We start from the raw sequence: 22549 nt of genomic DNA, 5'->3' as shown, positions 1-22549 counted from the left end.
ATAGAAAAACCTCCTAGGCGCGCTCAGCCTCGTGGTCTTGTCAATCACTGGCGCACACTAGCAAGCCTGGAAAATGGATGGGGACGAGAGCAAACCATTTTCTCCACGGGCAGGGTCCTCCGACGCAGGGGCACGCACATCGAACCCTACTGGTAAAGGACAAAACATCATGGAAATGGGGGTAATTCATTTAAAAGATACCCAGGGACACAACGGAAAAGGGGTGAATTGAAAAAGGTGAAGACCTGCAGACCTTTAAAAAAAAATTAAAAAAAAAAAAAAAACCCTAATCTGCTAAGTAACTACGAGAGAGAGGGCAGAAAGGGATCCAAGGAGGCAAAAGGCTGCGGCCAAATATTTTGAGGGGGCAAAGGCACGCAGAATGTGACTGTCAGTTCTGGAAGCCCAGAAATCCCGCCCCCGCCTCCTTCGCCAGAGCAGCTTCCATGGCAACCCTCACGTCCCCGGTGGCGGTCCGCGTGGCGCTCCGGGGCGGGCCACCGGTGGGGCTTTCGACCTGGCCCGCGGGGATCCCTCCAAGGCAGAGTTCACAGGCTGAGACTCTAGGTTTCGGGCAGGGCTGGGGGAAGAGACGCTTCGGTGGGGGCGGGACGGCGGTGCGAGGCAAAGCAGGATGGTGCAGGAAACAGCAGCAATGCTCTCCCGACACCCTGGGTCTAATCCTCCGCTTTTCCGCAAACCCCCGCGATGGAGCTACCTGGTGGGCTAGGGCCGCGGCGGCGCGGGGCAAGCTGGCCATGGTGCTGCCCCGGGAGCGCGCGGCTGCGGACGGCGGAGGCGGCGGCGGCGCTCAGAGCGCGGCTGGACGCGAAAACGGGCGGTGGGACGCGCGGGCTGCCGCCGCCCGGGACCCCGCGCCTGGGCGAGGCGCAGAGAACCACGCAGCACCCCCCTCCCCCGCATCACTGAAGGAGGAGCCTCCACCCGTCGGGTCCGTGTCCTTCCTCAGTTGGAAAAACCAGAGCCCTAGTTCCTGCCACTCAGGCTGGGCCACCCGAGTACGTGCCACCGGAGAGCGCCTTTCCCACTGCAAGCACTTTACGAACGTCCTTACTTATCAAACAACCCCTGGGTGAGCGGCCCGGAAACGCCCCTCTGCTAAGGCGAAGGCAACCTAAGGGAAATAAATATATTTACATTAAGGCAGATTTTATGGTCCACAAACCGAAAAAGGGCAGTTTCTCACCCCTCCCCCCTCGCCCCAGGGGAGTTTGTAGTCCGGTTTGGGCAGTTGTGCATGGGCTGTTGTCTGCCACCAACCCTCATGTACAAACTGGTGAGATTTGTAACTCGAGGGTGTTGCGGAGTTATCAGGCTCACAGTTAGTTCCCTTAGAGCTGTTTCTGCTCAAAGACCTTGATGCCACTTTGATTCACCTAGTCATCATTCTTGGGCAAAATAGACCACCAAGAGCTCCCAATGAAACTGTTTTGACAGTTTTCTGATGTAGGCCTGTGTTAGCAGGGTTCAGAAAGAGGACTGGAAAAATGATATTTGAAACACAGCTTGGGTTAACAAGAGAAAAGGAAGATTGTAATAGCTATTGTCTCCTCTGATGTATTTTCCTGAGGCAAAGTCTAAATTATGACTATGTGGCTTTTAAATTAATAGAAAGTAGTGACCTGGGCTGACTTGCTGTTGAAAAGAGGACAGTTTATTCTGGGTAAGAGCAGTTAAATCCAGTCTCACTTTAGAATTGATTTCATACAGTCCTAAAGACAATATAGTTGTGATCTTATCAGAAAACAACATTCAGTTCTTCCTCCCTACCTCCCTCCCTTTCAAGCTACAGAAAAGTCTCTTTTACTGGGGTGGAGGCCTGAGTTCCAAAGAAGAGACAGCTCAGGCAGATCACGTGTCATTGAAAAGTGGCAACTGTCACTGGACATGTGGAATCTCTTTTTAAAAGAAATTTAAAACCAAACTTTAAAATTAAAGAAAAAGGACAAATTAAGTAAACTTTAGGGCCACCAGTTTGAGACCCCAATCCAAAGCTTAAGAATAAAAATCCTTTAGTCGAAGAATTATAAACACCTTATTTATATTCAAGTTTGATTTAAACTGTGAGTATACCAGACATTCATTGAGCCTGTTACTAATTTAAAGGTAGCTGCTACACAACTTCAATTTTCTTGCTACTTTAAAGGTTACCTGTAAATCAAGAAAGCATATATACACAAGAATAGTATTATTAAAGAATGACCAGTGCCACCTCTACCTTTCCTCCATTTCAGTGCCAAACTGTGAAACTGCCTTCTCTATCAACTGATCCTTATTTCCTCTCGCTTCAAGTTTGACTTCTATCCAATATCCCAACTAAACAAAGTTCCTAGTAGCCTTCATTTTGTTCTACTCAATGGTTTTGCTTCCTGTGCATCTTTATGGCTGCACCTATATGCTGATAACTTCCAAATATTTATATTTTCATTCCACCTCTTTCCTGAGCAATAAATACTACAATAAAAAAAAATATGTCTAAAGTTTTTGTGATGTATGTTACATTTGTAAGCACTGGGCTGGGTGCTGGGGATGCAATATGAGCACACCTCCATCCCATTATCATGAATTGCCCCCAGCCAGGTAGAAAAAATGTTACTCATGTTAAAAAGTGTTAAATAATCTCACGAATGTAAAATTGCAAATTTCACAAGTGCTATCTATGCTTTAAGAGCCTCTAATAATGGAACATAACAGACTCAGAACTGGAAAAGCTTTCCAGCAAGGAACCCTTAAGCAAGGATCTGGAGGATAAGAAAACGTGTTATAGGAAGAAGGGGTGAAGAATGTCCAGGATGAAAGTGAGTTCCAAGCAGAAAGGACATGTCTGAGAAGAGAAGGGACATGGTGCTTGCAAGGGCACAAGAGACCCAGGGCTGGGTAGAGATAAGCAGAGGGCGTGCAGTCCAAGGTGAGAGTGTAGAGATAGGCAAAGGGCTAATAGTGCCTTAGAGAGTGAGTTAAAGGGCTGTTTCCCCCAAAAAGGTAAAGACATGACTGCCATATAGATATAAAATGAACGTGTATTATAGTGTTTTTAAACCCATTCAGTGAAATTATTACCAGGGAGATGTTGAAACTGACTCAAAGAATAGACACATTTCTAGGTCAGGAATAGTGAAATGAATTTGCTAATGGACATAAAACTGGCTTCTTTCACAGCAAGGGAGAGAGAGAAGTCAATTGAACTTCATAATTTATTTGCGTGTTTGCAATAAGATTTTGCAGAAACAATGAAACAACGTAAAAACACAATGAAGGAGCCCATTGAATCCTAAAAACAAAAACCACTGAGAAACGAACTGACAGACACACAGAACAAACTGATGGTTGCCAGATGAGGGGGATGGGTAAAAAAAGGTGAAAGGGATTAGAAGAACAAATTGCTAGTTACAAAAATAGGGAAATGTAAAATACAACATAAGGAATAAAGTCAATAATATTATAATAATTATATATGGTGTAACGTAGGTACAAGAATTACTAGGTGATTACTTCATTAGTTATATAAACATCTAGTCGCTATTCTGTACACTTGAAATTAATATAATTGAAAAATAACTTTTTTAAAAATAAAAACCACGGAAAGGTTAGGATTAGGTAGGGAATGGAGGTGGCGAATTGACAGGATTGAAGTGCATTCTGATTGTAGTTTGGAGGTTGGAGGGGGAGCCCGGGTGGGGAGGAAGCTATTACAGAACCCACCTGTGAGATGATCCTATTAATAAACTGGACTTGGCAGGTGATAGGTGATGAGGATGGAGACAAGCAGTCAGATTTCAGCACTCTTTAGACAGAATGGATACAAGAAGAAATATGAGAGGGAGGGAGAGAGAGAGAGAGAGAGAGAGAGAGAGAGAGAGAGAGAGAGATGCCAAGGACAGCTCCTTGGATTCTGGCTTGCTCTACTGGTCGGCTATGTTCACTAAGAAAAATGAAATGTGGAGATATAATGTCATTTGAGAGGATGAGCAAGGATTTAATTGGGGGTATACTGAGTTTTGAGGTTCCTCTGAGACTGGCTGAGATATGCCTATCTGAAGCTCCAATGAGAGGTCTGGATTAGAGTAAGCGTTTGATGAGTCATTAGCACGTAGGCGGTAGCTGAAGTTATGGGTGTGAATGAAAATGTCAGCCTCAGTTTTCTCACCTGTAAATTGGGACAATAACAACACTTATGTTTGCCAGTTGAGATAGATGATTATAACATATGTAACATGTAAATTACTTAGCATCTTGTCTGGTGAGTTTTACTCCCTAATAAATGTAGGTAATGACTATCTACCCTAGTTGGCAAACATTTTCTTAAAGAGCCAGATAGTAAATATTTTAAGCTTTGAGGGCCATGTGGTCTTTGCTGCAACTATTCAGATCGGTCGCTGTATAACAAAAGCAGTCATGATGGTATGTGAAAGTATGGGCATGGCTGTGTTTCCATAAAACTGTGTTTACAAAAACAGAACAGTGGATTTATCCTGTGATCTATAGGCTGCTGACCCCTACTGCATGAGTTGCCCTAGCTGGACACACAGGGGGCACCCTTCAAACACAACCAAGTGATCAATAAGGTCCACATATTGTAACTCTAAATATCCTGACAGTTGTTTCTCCAGCCAGATTACCACTATCTAGCACCAAATGGCTTCTGAGTAGCCACTCTGCCTCCAGCCTTGCTTCTCTTTAAGCTACTGTTAGCATGGCAACCAAAAATCTGAACATCTCTTTTCTTGGCTGAAAATTTTTCAGGGCTTTACATCATTCTTATGACAAAATATTTTCGCAAGCTGCCTCACTCATCCCAAATTTCGGCTCCTGTCCCTGACTTTCTGGCTCACCTTTTGCTACTGTCTTTCTCTTCGGCTACACATATGACTTATTTCAGTCCTTTTTGATATCAGGCCTCCTCGCAGCTGGTAGCATCTGTCTGACATGCTCCCCTAGTGCATCCTCGCTCTCTTGTCCTTCCTTTCTCAGCTTAAAGTGGCACTTCCTTGGGAAGTCATTTGAAATGTGACTTAAGATATGAATTTTCACTTTCGCTTAATTTTAATGAATTTGCACTTAAATCTAAATAGCTAAATGTATAGCTATGGCCTAAGTGCAGGTTTGGGCATTGTCATATTTGGTCATAGTTAAGGGTTGGTATTTTCTATCACTTATCAGCTCTATGACCTTTGGCAGATTACTAATGTCTTCTGATTCTCAAATTTAAAAAGAGAGTAAGTAATAAGAAAGTGATGAGATTCAACATAAAGATTTGGTGCAAAGGACTCGGCAGTACTTAGCATCCTGTAATCGTTCCATAAATATTAACTATTATTCTATTTCTATTTTTATTTTTAAATCACAATTGTTTTTCACTTATATGTAGCCTTTGGATTAGGGTATATTAATGATCAGAATAATAGTATATAAGGAGAAATCTTAAAAATATACATCTATCATTTCAATCAAGGGTTTCTTTTAATATAAAGTGTGTAGGGGGAAAAGGCTCAGTTTGGTTATTAAAACAAACTGCACACCTAGTTTGCATGCTTTCTGCTTGGCATTGGGAAGACAAAAATGGCTGAGGCCCAGCTCCTACCTGCCCAGAAAAACCCCTGTCTCATGTCTCTGGAAAGGTGAGTCATAAAGAAATCTATCGGACTTATTTAATGCCAAGCCTCCTTTTATCAAGTAAAATGAACGAATGTGTAGTATGTATATAGTCACTGTATCAGTTTCCCTTTGTAACTAGTACCATAAACTGATTGCCTTAAGACCTGAGAAATTTTTTTGTCTTGCAATTCTAGAGGGTAGTTGTGGGCAGGTCCATCCTGCAGGGGAGAATCCTTCCTTGCCTTTTCCATCTTCTGGTAACCCCAGGTGTCCTTGGCTGGTAGATGTATCAACTCAGTCTCTGAAGGGAGATCATTGTCTCTCCCTTCATACATCTCTGTTTCTCTCTTCTTATAAAGACACAAGTCATAATGAATTAAGGGCCCACCCTAACTCAGCTTGATTACATTTTAACTTGATTAAATCTGCAAAGACATTATTTCCAAGTAAGATCACATTCACAGGTACTAGGGTTTAGGACTTCAACATGTTTCTTCGGGGGACACAATTCGACCTGTAACAGTTAACTAACTTTACTCAAGTTTAATGATCATGCTATCTTTCATGTTTTCTACTTTAAACAATACTTTTTCTATTAATAGAATTGATTTACAAAAATTAACTTTCATATACCTTTCATTAGGATTTTATGATTATATGGAAATAGGATCGTAATAAATAAAATTTACTTATACTCTACAAAAGATTAATCACATATAAACATGGCTCTATATTTTTTTCATTCCCTTTCTTCATCTATTCAGGAAGTCACCAGGTCATACTAAGATTTCTACCTGAATGTTTCTCTCCTCCACCCACTTCTCTCCTTCATTGCTGCTCCTCTCATGGAGAGTCTCCCAGGTGGTTCCTCGGCTGCATTCTTGATCTTCCACTTCCTCCCCTATCTGATACATCCTCCATGCTGTCATCAGACTATTCACTTTAGAAAGCTTTTCCTAAACTAGTCACTGCCCAATTCAAAACTAGAATATTATCTGCCAGTGGTGCAGTCAGTTATGATATTCTGGTCACTTTGGGTACAACATTTCTTATCTCATACTCAAAAGAGCCCTCTCTATCACCACCACTACCACCACCATGCACCATACATTCTATTTTCAGAGAGGTCAGCTAAATTTCCCAAGATCAAACAGCTGTAGGTCAAGTCAGTTTGACCATAAGATATGGAATCTTGTTTACAATTCCAATGGCTTCAATTTTTATGATTCTATACCTCTATTAGTAAAAATGTGAGCATGCATGGCAGATTGTACTTTCCAAGGATCACGCTGCATTTTTCTAAGATGGCTGCAACCTTATCTTTCATTGCATATGCTCTTCTGCTCAACACCATCATGAGTGGGAGTTTATGTCCCCTTTAGTCAAGGACATTACAAGAAAACAACCAGAATTAGGAAAATATTTTTAAATGCTAATTATTTCATGTTTATCTCATCTTTTTTATTCCTATTTTTGTGTATGACTTATGCATTAGGTTATTTTCATAAATAACTAAATAAACACGTGAGGCTTGCATGCTGTTTTGGTTGACACTGCTATATACCTAATCATCTCAGGACTCTGTGGCTTAAAACAACAATGTATTATTATTTCTTGTGGTCTGTTAAGATTGTTGGCTCAGCTGTGGGGTCTATAATGTGGTTTAAGTTATGTGAAGGCGTAATTGAACTGGATGTCCAGGATAGCCCACTCACGCAGCTGGCAGTTGGTGGAAGTTGGCTGGAAGCTTATCTGGGACTGTTGACTAGTGAGCTTGCACATGGCCTCTCCATGGGGTTTGGACTTCTTACGGCATGGTAGCTACGTTCCAAGTGTAGGAGTCCCGAGAGCCTCCAAGGGGAAGGAAGCAGAAACTGCCAGGCCAGTTAATGCGTATGTCTAGAATTGGAACAACATCACTTCTGTACTCCTGCCATATCGGTCCAGTCACAGGGTCTAATATATACAAGGGCCAGGTCATCATAAATGACAATAGATACAAATCCCTTTTAAACAGTCTTCTTGATAATACCAAAATCTTGTGGGCAACTGTGAGTTCTGACTAAATCATTGATACTTTTATCTCAGAATATGAATAATGGAGAACTTTTAATAGGAATTGGAAAAATATTAGCTCTGTCTTATTTTTGTTATTTTTTTATTCTGTTTTTATGCTGTTAATTTTTTGTGTTTGTTTTGTATGCAGAAATCTTTCAAAGCCAGTTATTTTTGCAAGGATTATTAACAGTGGCTGGCATAATCTGTAAATCTCCTTAACCAGGTTCACATAAACCACCACAACCACAACCTGCTGAGAGAGCATGAAAGCGCAAGGCTGCACAGAGACCCCTAGAGCAGTGGGACTGTTCTTCTCTCCTACTAAGACACTGGTCAGAGTCTGTGGCAATGTGACAGTCTGACAAACAGACTGAGCAGAGGGTGCCCGTATAAATCCATGTGAGTTAAATATAGGTACAATTTAATTTTCTCATGTGTTACAGAAAACAAATACATATATAAGCAATACTTCTGACACCCCAGTGGTCTCTGTTGGATATCTCAAGAGCAAACTCTCCAGCTCAGTATGCAGGGCTCTACCAGTCCTGGGACTCTCTGTCAGAATTCTTTCTCTATCTCTCCCTTCCTTAGCTTCCCTTGTCCTCATTTGCACTTCCCATTTTCCTTTGTGCACAGAAGAAACCCTTAGTGTTGCGAGTCTCTAAGTCACCTCAAAGTACTCTAAAAAGGAGTAACAGATGGACAGAGATTAAGATACCCCAAGATTCTAGATAGAAAGATTAGAAATTCATATCATATTTGGAAACAAGCTTATGGTTTTGCTTTTTACAGAAATAGAATCATATATCAACCTCTGAGAGAAATTAATCCTAATCAAATGAAGCTTGTTTTTTTTTTAAATTCCAGAGTATTATATTCTAGATTGCTTTAGAGAACATTTTGTTTTACACCAGAACATAAGTAGTCGCTCTGCTTTTAAGAGTGCTGGTTAATTTGAGGAAATTAACAGTAAAAAGAAAAGGCATTGGGCCATGACCAAAACAGATGTATTAAGTTTTATCCATGATGGTTAAGTGCGTTATATACAATGGGATCCACAACATACTCCCATTAAGATAAACTAATTTTAATAAGTACATGGTAAATAGAAAAAAAAAATGAGGAGTGCTTCATGATTGACAATGAGCAAAAGATATGCACCCAAGGAAAATTAGGTATTTTGAAATACAGTAATCTTTTGGGAAATGTTAATGAAAATACTTTTCCTATGAGTGTAATATATGTTCAGGAAAAACTAACTTCTCTGGGATATGTCCTTTTTGCTCTACAATGTGCTGTTCTCTGCCAGAAGTAAGCAGGGCACTTATCAACTCCTCTTTGAGATCATTCAAAGTATACGACAGAGACACAGATGGGATGAGAGTCCATCAAGCTTTCTCATGGTGAAAATGACAAGGGCACAGCTCTTACACTTGTTACGCCCTTAGTGCTTTTTATAAACCTCAAACACTCTCATTTTAATATAGAGAGATAAGGCACAGAGCCATACCATGTATCTGTCACCTGGATGAAATAAGAGCCTGCCATCTTCAGTGCTCCTCACCAGCACTGCTGATTCATAGGACACAGTCAAAAGAATGAAAGAGGCTAGGTCTTTAAACAAAATTTGTCATTGCTCCTGGTACCTCCATCTTAAGATAGTGAGAATGAAGAGTATCACCAAGCACACCAAAACTTCCTGTTTCTAATGCCATACTCCACCAAGAGTGGGAGAGTTATAGCGTTAAGACAAAGAAAGGAAGCCTGATCGTTGGTTTCTGCCCACTTGATTAGAGGAAGTATTATGGATACAATAATCTGAATTATCTGTTTCTTTTGCTCTGGTGGTTATGTAGCTTGCTACATAATATGACAATTTGGAGTAGATAAAAGACAAGCTTCTCTTTTGCAGAGTGAGAGGTACGGGCATTGTGAAAAGGGAGATGGGGAAAAAAATACTGGCAAGATGTTTCCTCTTCAGTTTCCTGCCAGCAAGGCTTGGGAAAGATTTAAATAAAAGTTGAGAATCTGTACGCTTTTGGAAAGTTTTCTCGTATCCTCAGGGGTATGAGTCGGTAGGTTGGAGACACTAGTTTAACCTGACGTTTACTGGAGCAGTTATGACACCAGCCCCTTCTGTCTAGGCAGTGACTTTATTCTCTTGGATTTCCAGTGCTTAGTGCACAAGCAGACAAATGAGAACCTGAAAAAAATGTTTTGAATAAATTGATTGGATGTATAAATCCACCATGTTTTTGTTTAAATTAAACATTGATAGATGAGCTGACATGTTTTATACATATATATACACATGTAGGAGAGAAGGAGAGAGCAGAAAACATACCTTTATAGAAACTCAATTGTTTTAGGCATAAAAGAATCAAAAGTAGGTATTCAATGTGATCCTTTGTTCAGGCTCTGTGTCATAGATATTGAAACTTATTTACTAAAATTGCCTTTCTCTATTTACTAGATATTTTGCCTATCTCCTCTAATTTTACACATTTCTGGATAGACACTGAAATGCCCCTTGGAATTTTTTCTGAATCTGATTTAGCCATGAATTCTGAGTTCATTACAAGATTTTGTTTCAAGCTCTAGCTCCATTATCTAGTAGATACACGACCTTGGGCAAATCATCTAGTGTCTCTAAACCTTACATTAATGTCTCTGAACCTCGGCTCCCTTCCCTATAAAGGTAGAAAGGAAATATGTAAAAGAATTTTACAGACTACTGAACAGAATATGTCACAGTTGTTTCTTTATTCTCACCTAAGTTTGTCAAGCTTATAGGCAGAACCTACAATGCAGTGGTGAAGCACATAGCCTCTGGAGTGACACTGCCAAATCTGATAGCTTTGCAAGACCTGGTCTAGTTACCTAACCTCTCTGTGCCTTGATTTCTCCATTTGTGAAATGGTATTAATAAATGTTTCCATGAAGACTAAATGAGATAATTCACATGAAGCCTGTGCTGGTACACAGTAAGCTCTCAAACTATGTTAGTTATAACAATCACAGTTGAAAATTCATGTTAAATCTGAAGGACTTTTGAGAAAAGTTGGCATCTTTGAAACTTGAATTATTTATGATTTTTAGAGAGAAGAAAGGATCCACAGATACTTCACCTCTCTTTAAACCAAACCTTATGACATGGCTTCCTTAGGACCCTGGTGCCCTGCTGAGAAGCAGCGGTTTGATCTTAGATGCTCCCTGATTCCTCTTGGCAAACTGATCACCCCATATGGCCAACATTGTATCACTGGCTTTTTAGCCTTCCCTCAGATTACTAGTGCAACACACAGATAAAGTAATTTTCCACTGAGGTTTCCTCAATGTTTGGATTTGGTGCAGTCCTCAAGCAAGTTAAAATTCACTTCCTCAAAAAGTCTGGTTAACTTATTTCTTTACTTTTAAAAATTGGTATGGAAGCACTTTCTCACTAATTAAGGTGGCATACATTTTTTTGTTGTTGTTCTATGATAAGTAGGCCCAATATATGACAGTCTTAATTTACAAAATAGATATATCATAGGATTTCTAATATGCAAAGTTTTGCCACGGATGGCTTTTAAATAGTAAATTCACTCTGTGCATTTGAATGTAATTACTTTACAGAATAAAAGTAGATAGTACGACTTTACAATAATGCAATCCTATTATATAAAAACAGGCTCAACAGTTAAGAACTAAATTTCTCTCTACCAGTCTATATTCTACTGTAGAAAAAAATGGTTTTAAAAGTGTGAGCATATGTATGTGTTTTATATTTACATGTTTTGTGCCACATATTTACATGTTTTATGACACAGTGATTCCAGCTACTTCAAAACATCAGAATAATACCCTACTTGGCCATTAATTATTTCTGATAAAATAAAATATCCAACAATGGGTATAAACTGCAATTCATCATCATATAACTCTTTAAAACGAGAAGCAGTAAAAAGTATGTAAGGTTTAGAAATAGGAAGTTGGGGAAAATATAAGATAAAGGAGACTAATGAGAAATAATTTGGTGACGTAGCATGAGGATTATTAAGGAGCTTGTATGCCAATAATTTATTCCAGGGGCAATGGGAAATTTTTTAAAGGTACTTGATCAAGAAGTTATATGTGATATCATTCTCTCAACAATATATAAAGTAAGTTGAAGCAGGAGGAACTGGAAGAGGGATTAATATGCCACCATTCTGAGGCCTACCCCAGAAAGAGCAGACAATGAAGGGAAGAAATTCTGCAACCTACAGAACAGATCACTTGATGACAGAGCAGAAAGAGAATTTTTGCTCTAGAGCTCTAATTCCCCATCATGTCTTAACTACATAAGCATTAACAGAAAATTCCCTAGGATGAATGACTCTCTTAATATGAGGCTGTTCTAAATCTGGAACCAAAGAGCCAATATTTCCCTGGAATTCTGCCTTGAATGAGTGTGATTTATACTTTGCTTGAAAGTCAGCTTTCATGCAGCATGGTGCTTGTGATGTTGAAGGATGTGGCATACCAAGTGGTTTGCTCTCTTGATCGTCAGAGACAGCACATACCTTGGAGATATTTGTATTAATGAGACATTCAGTAGCATTTCCCCTACGTCAAGGCAGCCAAAGGACAAACTTTGTAAACAAATGAACAAAAAAAAATAGTTGTAGGGGGAATGAAGACGTATCCATGGTACATTTTGTTCTAATAGCTTTCATTTGTCACAACTTGATAAGCTGTAAAGTTCCTTTCTAAATCCACTCCATGCCCCTTCCTTACTTCTGTAACTTTCATTAGAATATGTAATGTGGGTGCACATCAAAGGAAAGCATGAAGAAAAGAAAGGAAAACAGTCTTAGTTTCATTCAGGCTGCTATAATAGAATACCACTGGCTGGGCAGCTTGTAGACAACAGACATTTATTTCTCACAGTTCTGGAGGCTGGAAGTCCTGGATCATGGTGCCAGCATGGCCAGGTGTGGCCCCTCTTTTAGGTTGCAGACTTCTTGTGTCCTTAAGTGGTTCAAAGGGAAAGGGATCTCTCTGGAGCCTCTTTCATAAGGCACTAATCTCACTCATGAGAGATTAGTCACTTCCCAAAGGCCCCACCTCCTCATACCATTACATTTGCGGTTTAGAATTCAACATGTACATTTTGACCATTAAAAACAACCCTCCCAAATTATTTTATATATGTTAGGTGGTAAAAGTAAAACACACATACACACATACTTTAGTGAAAGAACCAGGGGCAAATTGTTATACGAACCTGTTTCCTTCAAATGAGTCATTCAAGATTTGAGAGTTAGTTTATTTGAGTGAATGTGTCAGTGTTACTCTGACAAAAAGACATGAGCACGCACAAACACAAGATGTTTTTGATATGAACAGTTAACATATTTCATAACAACTACCCTGTCAGATGCGTCCTACACGAGGCCTTTAATTTCGCACATTTCATACTCACAACACCACTGTAAGGTAGATAATGATGATGATTATAAACCATATTTTAGATGAAAAAATTGGAAAACATTTGATGATTTTCTGGGATGACCCATAGAACTCAGTGCTCACAGCTACAATGTATCACAAGATAAAAAAAGACACAAGGCAAATCAGCAAAGGGAAACGACCCATGGGATAAAGTCCAGAGAAAACCAGGTACAAGCTTCCAAAAGCCCTCTCCTGCAGAGTCACTTCATTCCTCCAGCAACAAGTTACAACAACACGTGTGACATGTTGTCTGCCAGGGAAGCTTGGGATGGAGTGCCAAAGTCTTTATTGGGGGCCTAGTCATGTAGGCACCCTCTACCTAGCACATACCAAACTCCCAGGGCGAAAGCAGATATCCAGCAGAAACCACATTGTTGGTACAATAGTTTAGGCACAGTGAGTTACTCTGTCGAGGAATTGTGGGAACCTTCTAGAAATCCAAGTTCCCAGACACTGGCAAAGAGTCAACCTTGCAAGCTGACCTTTTCAACTCTATCAGCCTCAAGCCTGCTTTGTCAACTCTTTCCTGGATGTTCTGTGCCAGCCGCAGCCTATCAATAGTAATGCTTTTGGCTAGAAATGCCTGGGGGTCACTCACCTGGGCCCAGTAGCACCAACATCACCCCTTTCTAAATCAATGTTACAATTGGACTAACCCCTTGTGGTTCTTAATATAATTGCAAGAAACCCTTCAGCAACAAGCATCAGAAAACCGAAGAAAAAAGTTAATTACTTACAGGTCCTAGAGCATAGGGGTCATGTTAAGAGGCACACGCACAGGAGGAGGGTGGGGGGGGGTGGGGGGAGAGAGAGCATGCATCTGGGATTCTGCTTCTGTGGGGATCCGGCATGAGGGCCTAGGGTTTCATGGGCTCACTCTTAATTGGTGAATTTAGAACCTAAGAGCAGAATTTAAAGCATGGGAATTTAGAGAAAAAGACAAGTAGTTCAAATGGTCAGTTATCAGAATCACCCAAGATCTCTTAAAACAAAAGAGTCTTAGTGAGGGGAAGTGATCTCACTCTTTATCTAGTCCTGTGGCGGGCAATGCATTTTAAGACAGTCTTTCTTGAAGTAGATGCCTCTTTGAAAGGAGCCTCTGCAATCAAACTTAAGTCAGACACTCAGCTTTACAAAATGAGTCAACTAGCAGGGCTTACACTACAGAGGCCTTGATAACAGTGGAGAAGCAGAAGATAGGAACAGTCATTAAGAGCCAGAGACATGAATTATTCAAGTACAGGTATGCACCATGTAACTCAGTGAAGGACTATATATATTATGGGTGGTCTCATAAGATTATAATGGAGCTGAAAAACTCCTATAGACTGGTGATGATGTAGCCATCATAACATGAAACGTTATAAATGCTTACCCTTGTGTTAACAATTACCTACAGTATTCAGTATGGTAACATGCTGTGCCAGTTTGTAGCCTAGGACCTGTAGGGGAATAAAATTTTTTACCCCAAAATATGTCTATTTAGCATTAGGATTGTTTTAGGCTGGTTAATTTAAGAAACAACAGACATGGGAAAAGCTCTGAAAACCAAGTAGAAGTTACCCTTTTTACAATTACATTTGTAAAGGAAATTGTTTATAAGGGTGTCTTCTTCCCCTACCAGGAAGAGAGGGATGACCTTATCTCTAGAAACTCTTATCAACGCAGAAGTAAACCCTTGTTGATTGTGCTTTTCCTGGGAACCTCTCATAACTGACTCCTCCCACCCACAACATTGTTTGTCTTCAGCTGAAGGGGGTATTTAAGATAGTGGCTTCTGCCATTTTGGTGAGTTACTCAGTTTTCCTGAGCCTCTTCTGCATATACAGAAATTATATAGCTTTGTTTTTCTCCTGTAGAGGGAAAATTATTTTTCCTCCCTGATAGAGCAGTAAGTAGCCTTTGCCATATAGCCTAGGTTTGTAACAAACAGACTGTACCATCTAGATATGTGTACGTGGGTTTCCATGCCCACCTAGGACTGCCAGGTAACTAACTACCTCTTCTTGATGGCAGCAAGACATGGGAAATTTATTCACCAAAGAAATAAGCCACAAAAGACCCATGCTTGAGGCAATCTAAACACTGGTTTCAGGACAATTAAGTAAAATCCACACACTAAATAATGAAACATCTAGTCTCAACACTGGTGACACTGGCAGAAAGTCTTGTGCTTACTGGATGATTCTTTCTGTAAAAACTACACAACACCCTAAAAAAGGACATAGTGTTAAGTATATTCAGGAGTCCTCCGACGAAACGGCCTAGTCACTTCCCTGTGGGCATGTAACAGTGAAACCACCAGAGAAGGTGCAAAGCATGTGCACAGGGCTTCCTATGGGCTTTGTATAGGCTCATTAATAAATATAAATAGATCGACACAGGTCACCAGATATTTGAGAAAAGCCTCCTACATGAAATGCACCGCCCTCTTCCCACCCCCTCAAAAAAAAAAAAAAAACCTGGAAAAAAAAAAAGAGGTTTAGGGAAGGGGTATCTGCAGAGAGCAGAAGAAAACAGTTTTAATTATAATTAATTTCCTCAGAAGTATAAGGAAAATATTTCATCCATGAAACAAGGACATGATGCTATTTTAAAGAGAATTTTGAAAGCTCTTTGAAATATAAAGGCCATTTTAAGTTAAACTGGTTGTGGGTTGCCAATGTTATGAGTTCCAGTAGTTCATTCCCTGGAGGATGTTGGGTTTACCAGTGATCTCAAAGGGAGGCGAGGCATGCTTTTTCTCAGAGAGTGCTATGATAAGAGAATGAGAGATGAAATCTAGGTCCAGAAGTCTGGGGTTGGGCGAAAGTGGACCACGTATATGCCTAAAATGTTTTCGATTTCTTGTTTATCTGGCTTTCTTTCACAGTTCTGCTGAAACATCATCTCCACTGTAAAGCCTTCCCTGATTTCTCTGACTAATCTTTTTCATGTACCACTGTACCTTGTGCAGAATTCCATTATAGCAACTGTTATACTAATTATTGTTTGATTTTTATATATTTCTCTCCTCAAATAGAGTTATTTCTCAAGAGTAAGAATAATGCTTGAATTATTCCATTTGCCTTTTACCTAGTACAAAGCCTGGTAGTCTTAGTAGCAGCTATACAATTAAATGCAATGTGAACCAATCATTTTTTCTTAGTTAGTACTGTAATATATAAATGTTAGATTTGGAGAAGAATTGTATACTCTTAACATGCACTATAAGTTTGGTGAATACATTGTGTTTAACCTGCTTTCTCAATAAATTATTTTCAGTTAGTTATAATTAAATATAACGGTACAGAAATTTTATCAAGATATTTGTCTTTGGTCTTAACTAAATTGTGCTGAACTACCCAGTATTTCAGATTTTCTTGATAATTTCAGTATAAGACATTTCCATTTTTTTCAATTTCAATTTTTGTGTCAAAAATCAAACAATACATAAACATATACAATAAAAAGGTTCATAGAGACTTTTATTTATAAACAGGAGGCTTTTTCTTCTTCCACCAGTTTTTTTTTAACCTTATTCCTTTTTATATCTGATGAATACCTGAGTAACTTCCAATCTTTTGTAATTGCAAACAATGCTGCAGTAACATTCGTTTGTACATCTTTTAAATATAAGGCACTTCTAATTAAACAAAGCATGAACAATGATGTTGAGCCATTAAGTCTATCTCAAACTATGTAGTTAAGTTCTTGTGATTACAAATGACGCCTCACTCCCATCTTCAAAGTGTTGCCCTTTCACATCAAACGGTAGACTGATGGACTACTGTAAATAATGTTCTAACAGCACTGGTCAAAAGGAGAATGTGCCTGGTTGACCAGCAAACATGCATTAATGCAAGAGGTGTATGTGAAATTATTAAAGGAGCATAAACCTTATTAATATCCTGTATCTACATATCACTGAATTACTGATATTGCTAATAGAATATTTCCTCTAACATTACTGAAATAACACTGTACTTTTATAACAAAGTAAAGAAAACATACTTAACTTAATGTTATATGATATTTAAAAAATAAGCATAAAGACTTGTGGCAAACTTTCAGCATAGCCAAGCATAAATTATTGATGTGTATAACCAAAAGGGAATAAGTTAATTATCGAGAAACCTTCGAACAGTAAACATGGTAGGTAGTAGAACTCTCCACAGAAGATTTGAGAAGTCTCGGTCCCTAAGATATTTAAATGTAATAGATACAAAAGCTAGAAAAATAAACTCAAAAGAACAATCCTTCTTTGGCAGAAGTAAATGCCTAAAATGACCTAATTAATAGATGTTTTTCTTTCAAAATTCCAGTATTCAGTGAACACTGCCTCTAAGCGCCTCTTTTGTTAGATTTGTTTGTCAGTGTGTGCATTAATTAATTTGCTTTTTAAAAAAGAAAGGCATTGTTTACAACAAAAGAAAACCATGTAAAACAATATTGGAATTATTTAGTATTCCCAGACACACAACTTTGTTCTATATTCTGTCAATTCCTTGGGATGGGACAGGGGCCATTTCCCTTGACATCAGACATAATTTGAATTCTCTATGTCCTAGGCTTCTTAGGGCTTCCTAAGGCAAATAACCATGTACGGTCAAAATAGTAAAACATTACCCAAACTAATGGATAGACTCTAAATGCAATTGATCAAATATCCAGATGTACATATCAGAATAAAGAATTTGTTCTTTTAGATGAAATATAGGACTATTGTTAACGGGATCAGCTGATTTTATAAATATCTCAAAATTTTTCAATCACAAAGAAGTGTGTGCTTTTTAGTCTGACTTTTTTGGATTATAGTTGTAATTTCCTCTTTTTTTAACTTGTCTTATCTTTTCCCTTTCTTCTTGACTTTTTCCTATATTTTTGGAGCATGCTTCTCTCCTTAAGATTTTCTTTCTCTCATTAATCACTGAACAGAAGAAAAATGTTTTGTAAAATAGCTTTTCTCACAAAAAAGGCATGGCCTATATGACAATAGAGAAATGTTAATGTGATGTGCTATGCTATATTGATAAGCTGACCTAACTTCTAAGTTATTTTAACAATATAAATATTCAATTTCTAGAGTTAATTTTATCAGCTTGTGGATTTGAGAGGACTAATTAGAACCACTGGTACACTTAGCACTTGAACTTGGTGTCATAGAAAAGACCAATTCACCGTCAACATTGTGAAGTGCAGACTAGATCTTATGGTAAAAAATGTTTGCAAATATTTGCAAAGTTGTATATATAAATCTGAGCATCCCAAGTCCCTCATTTTGAAACATTTTTAAAAATCGAGGTGCACTTCACATTTATACAGAATCTAATTTCAGTGTCCCTCTTGGAGGGGTACTGACATGTATTGCCAAATGGGCTATAGAGGCTCAGGACAACCCATCTGTAGGAATGTTTACCACATGTTATGTCAAATATTTAGCACGTTTGGTCAGCTGTTAAGGGGATAAAGTTACAACGCAAAGACTGCCCACGTTTAAACTGTAAAGTGAGCGGACCAGTCAGTTTCCTCTTGTGCTCAAAAAGAATGATAGTATTACACAGAAAGTCGAGGATTCCTGGGATAATGATGTCTATTGTGGAAAGTCCCAGGTTCTCAAATGGTAACCAAATCCCCCTCGGCATAAGGCTAACAATTCCATTGGGTTTCCCCAGGACAGTATCTTTTATTTAGAATAATTGTGGTTTTGAAACCTAAAGAGACATAGAGAAAGCTCTCTCCTCTTCCATCTTTCTACACCCATTAAGAAGGGACCATTCAAAGAAGCAGACAACCTGAAACCCCAAAAGACAGAACCAATCCAAACATTCAAGATGGCCACAGTTCAGAAAAAAAGCCTTCATTTATGCATGGAAATAGTTTACTATACCTCTTGGGTTAATAAAACTACCACTCATCTGTTCATTTCCCTGGTCTAAATCTTGAGATGAGAAATAAAGGAAACTCAAGGAGAGCAGCATATGCCACTCAAATTATATGTCTCCGACATAGGATTATCTTGGGCTGATTCCTTTTGATGGCTGCAGACATAGGAGAATCTCTGAAAACAGAGTCGAAGTTGCGTTTTTTCTGAAGGAAATTTACATTTATAAATGAAATCTCCATTTGTAAGGATGTCTCCCTCTCAGTGCCTAGAAGAGGATAAGGAAAACTCTAGAAACTAACCAGTAGAGGCCGCTCCTGCTTAAATCTGAATAATATCTTTATCCTTGTTTACTTTGCTTGATAACCTCCCACAATTGCCCCAACTTTTTTTAATTTTATTTTTGCCTTTAGCTGAAGATGATATTAAGGTGGCAGCTTTGGCCATTTCAGGGAGTTTCTCAGTTTTCTGAGTATTTCTTGTGTGTACAGGTTATTAAGCTTCTGCTCGTTTTTCTTGTGTTAATCTGTTTTATAACAGGGAACTCTCAGCTAAGAACCTAGAGGGGGAGAGGGAAAATTCTTTTTCCTTCCCTATGGAACTAAAAGTCCTGATCTGGACTAAGAGACAAAATACAAAATAAAGAAAACTGAGAAATACACAGCTACTAAAGGAAACCATAATTTGGTCTTAATTCTTAGTACAAATCTCTGTAATAATCAAATGACTGTTTTCAACTTTCTTTCATAAGGTTTTAAATCCATCTCAAATAATTAGACCTCAGTTTCAATGAGCTGACAGGCAAGAGAAATTCTTGCATGCAAATGGAAAATTCTCTTAATTCTCCGTTCTTTCTGTAGTTCTAAAATCAAATGAAGTTATTTATTACAGAAACTTACTGAATGAAATATTGGCCAAAATTAAATTTTTGTCTATTTTTTTTTCTCCCTTTTTCCTTTCTTCTCACCACTACATATTCCACTAACGCCCTGTAGTTAGGCCTGATTAACTGGCTACGCATCTCTGAGCATAGACTGAGGGACTACATTCTGTACTGGAATGTAAACTTCCTCTTCCTTCCAGGCCTCACCTCTAGCATCCTGCAAACACACAAAGAGCCTTCAACCCTTCCAGTAAGTCTAAGTACTCTCCTTTCCTTCACTTATCCCTAACAATGACTTCTCTTGCCTCTGTCCCTTTAGGATATATGTCTATTTAAAATATCTTAATCTAGTAAGACATAATATATATGTAATGTTTTTACACAATAGTACATACTATTCAATATATGTACTATCTTAATCTAGTAAGACATAATATATATGTAATGTTTTTACACAATAGTACATACTATTCAATATATGTACTATTTTTCTTATCCACATGTTCATTCTGTATATGTCCTTCTTAAAATATAAGCTCTCAGGCGAAGACCGTGCCTTCAGAATTTGCTTAGGACAGAGCTTGTCATGGCGCCATGAGCAAATCACATTTAAAAAAAACATAATAATGATCATGATAGCAATACTTAGGTAAAAGGTAAATAGAAAGGTTTTGAAAATAATAAAAACAAACTTAAAAACCCTCACGTACTCCTTAGATCATGCCTAGACTACAAATCTTTCTTTCCAAATCTTAGTAAAATATCAGAAAACAGAAATGAGACAACTTGAAGAAATCCTCTAGTTTTCTGTGTATAAAAGTACCTTGTAAAAGAGACAGGGGCTCCTGAACTCATGCTAAAGCACCCATGAACTTACGAAAATACATAATCAACTGCAGCTCCACATAAAACAGGGAAAAACTGGAAAAGCAAGACTGTTCATTCTCATAATTTTCTCCTTTTACTCATTAACATTATTCACATGCAAAGTGTATTTTTCAGCTGAAGTTAGACATTAGCAAGCCAGAAATAGAATCTCTATAAAAAAAAAAAAAGTTGCTAAATTTTTCACTGTGGCACATTTGTATAATTTCTTAATACAGACCAGCATTCCTGCTTAATCTTAGTGGACATTTTTTTCTGATGAAAAAACACACCATTTATTTATTATTTAAGTGAAGTTGTGGATAAGCACAGTTGAGAAACATACTTCATCTCCTTCCTTTGAAACTGAAACATGGATTTATTTCTTCTAAAAGTTCAGAATGCCTATAGGAGGAATCTAATACTTCTACAATGTAGATGGCAAGATGACTTGCCCATTCTTCACTTTCCTTGGAAAAAGCTGCAGTTTCAACCCCTCTTTATTGTAGTTTTTCAAAGTGTAAGACCAGGGAAATAGAACACTTGTGAGTTCATTCCTACAGCAAAACCTTCAGATAGGCAGGGAGGCTAAATATCCTTGATCAGCATAAGAATAAGAGCCTTTAGGGTGCTCCCTCAGTTTTAAAAAAGAATGCCTTTAGGCTTATGTGATTTGTAACTCCAAGGAAGCTTTAATTTCCAGAAGTAGCAAAGTAAGAAACTTCTGCTTTTAATAAAGATGGGACGTTTACCACCCACCCACCCACCCTCCTCACCTTTTTCTGCACCTTCTTCCTTCATTGCTTACCCCCAGCAGAAAACCCCTGTTTACAGACAACGAGACACTCAGACCTCTTCTTCAAAGTCCCCCACCTCCTGTGCATATTAGAAATTGAGAGAAGCTTCCTCTTTCTTTCCAAACTTCATTAACAGGGAGGGAAAGGAGCTGCAGGCAGCCTTTGTATCTCAGATCACAAAGGCAGCAGTGAAAAAGCCTGATGAGGCTATCCTGTGAGTGGAGGTTAAACAGAAGAATGGAAGGTCGCATCCAGCAATGACTTACTGACCAAGAAAATGTTACAACATTTGCGTGGACACAGACCACGGTGGTCCTTCCTCCATCCCCTTCCTACCAACTTTATGTTTGATGAATCGCAGGCTTAAGCCATACACACATTTTTGTAAACTACAGTCAAAATCATAAGCAGTTACCTTCATTGTTCCTTCGGCTGTGGAGATTGCTGGAGCTGAACGGAGGACAAACCTGATGTGTCCCAGGCTCTCGCCGTGTTCGAGTTGGCGGCTGTGGGAACGCCTGGGGAAGAGGCTGGGGTGGTGGCTGCTACACGTGCCTGGCGGGACTGCACACTGACCCACTTGCAGGGAGATGCTGGCTCTCTGGCAGATTGCATCAGCAGGAAGAGCCCTCAGGCTGGATTTCCTCCAGATCGCCCCCTGAGGGCAGAGTCTCTCCCAACAGGAATATTCAGATCCCCGGCCCACTCCTGGGACTCTGTCATTTCCAGAGTAGAACTCTGTACGTGCCAGTCCATTTTAGTTCGCGAACACTGAGCACTGTGATATTTAGACTTCCCACTTCTTGCTTTACAATTTCCAGTTTACCTTGGTTCATGGTTCTTAATTCCACGTTCCATCGCACGTGTTGTGCAGCGTCCTATTTTCCTTTTGCTTTGTGCTCGTCAGTCTTTCGGCTTTGGTCTAGTTGCATCATTAGCAACAATGTTTTAGGTATTCATTCCCTACCTTGCCTCAGGAGCCCTTTGAGT

The 22549-nt window shown here is 39.0% G+C and overlaps 1 protein-coding gene across 5 annotated transcripts in view; it reads right to left on the bottom strand.

Moving 5' to 3' along the window:
* The window catches only part of BCAT1 (branched chain amino acid transaminase 1), a 73898-nt gene extending 51767 nt beyond the window's left edge, over positions 1-22131 (bottom strand). For 3 of the 5 annotated variants that reach the window (XM_016119292.2, XM_016119286.2, XM_016119288.2), the window contains exon 1: positions 719-781. In XM_016119292.2, coding sequence (XP_015974778.2) covers positions 719-760 — 42 coding nt within the window. In that variant the 5' untranslated portion in view covers positions 761-781. Of the gene's footprint in view, positions 1-10; positions 636-718; positions 782-21974 lie in introns of those variants that run through there. The other 2 variants (XM_016119289.2, XM_016119291.2) reach the window with 2 other exon arrangements.
* Positions 22132-22549: the final 418 nt, after the last annotated feature.

The sequence above is a fragment of the Rousettus aegyptiacus genome, unplaced genomic scaffold (assembly GCF_014176215.1).
Source record: "Rousettus aegyptiacus isolate mRouAeg1 unplaced genomic scaffold, mRouAeg1.p scaffold_m13_p_2, whole genome shotgun sequence".
Lineage (NCBI taxonomy): Eukaryota > Metazoa > Chordata > Mammalia > Chiroptera > Pteropodidae > Rousettus > Rousettus aegyptiacus.
This window is presented reverse-complemented; position numbering and strand designations above follow the sequence as displayed.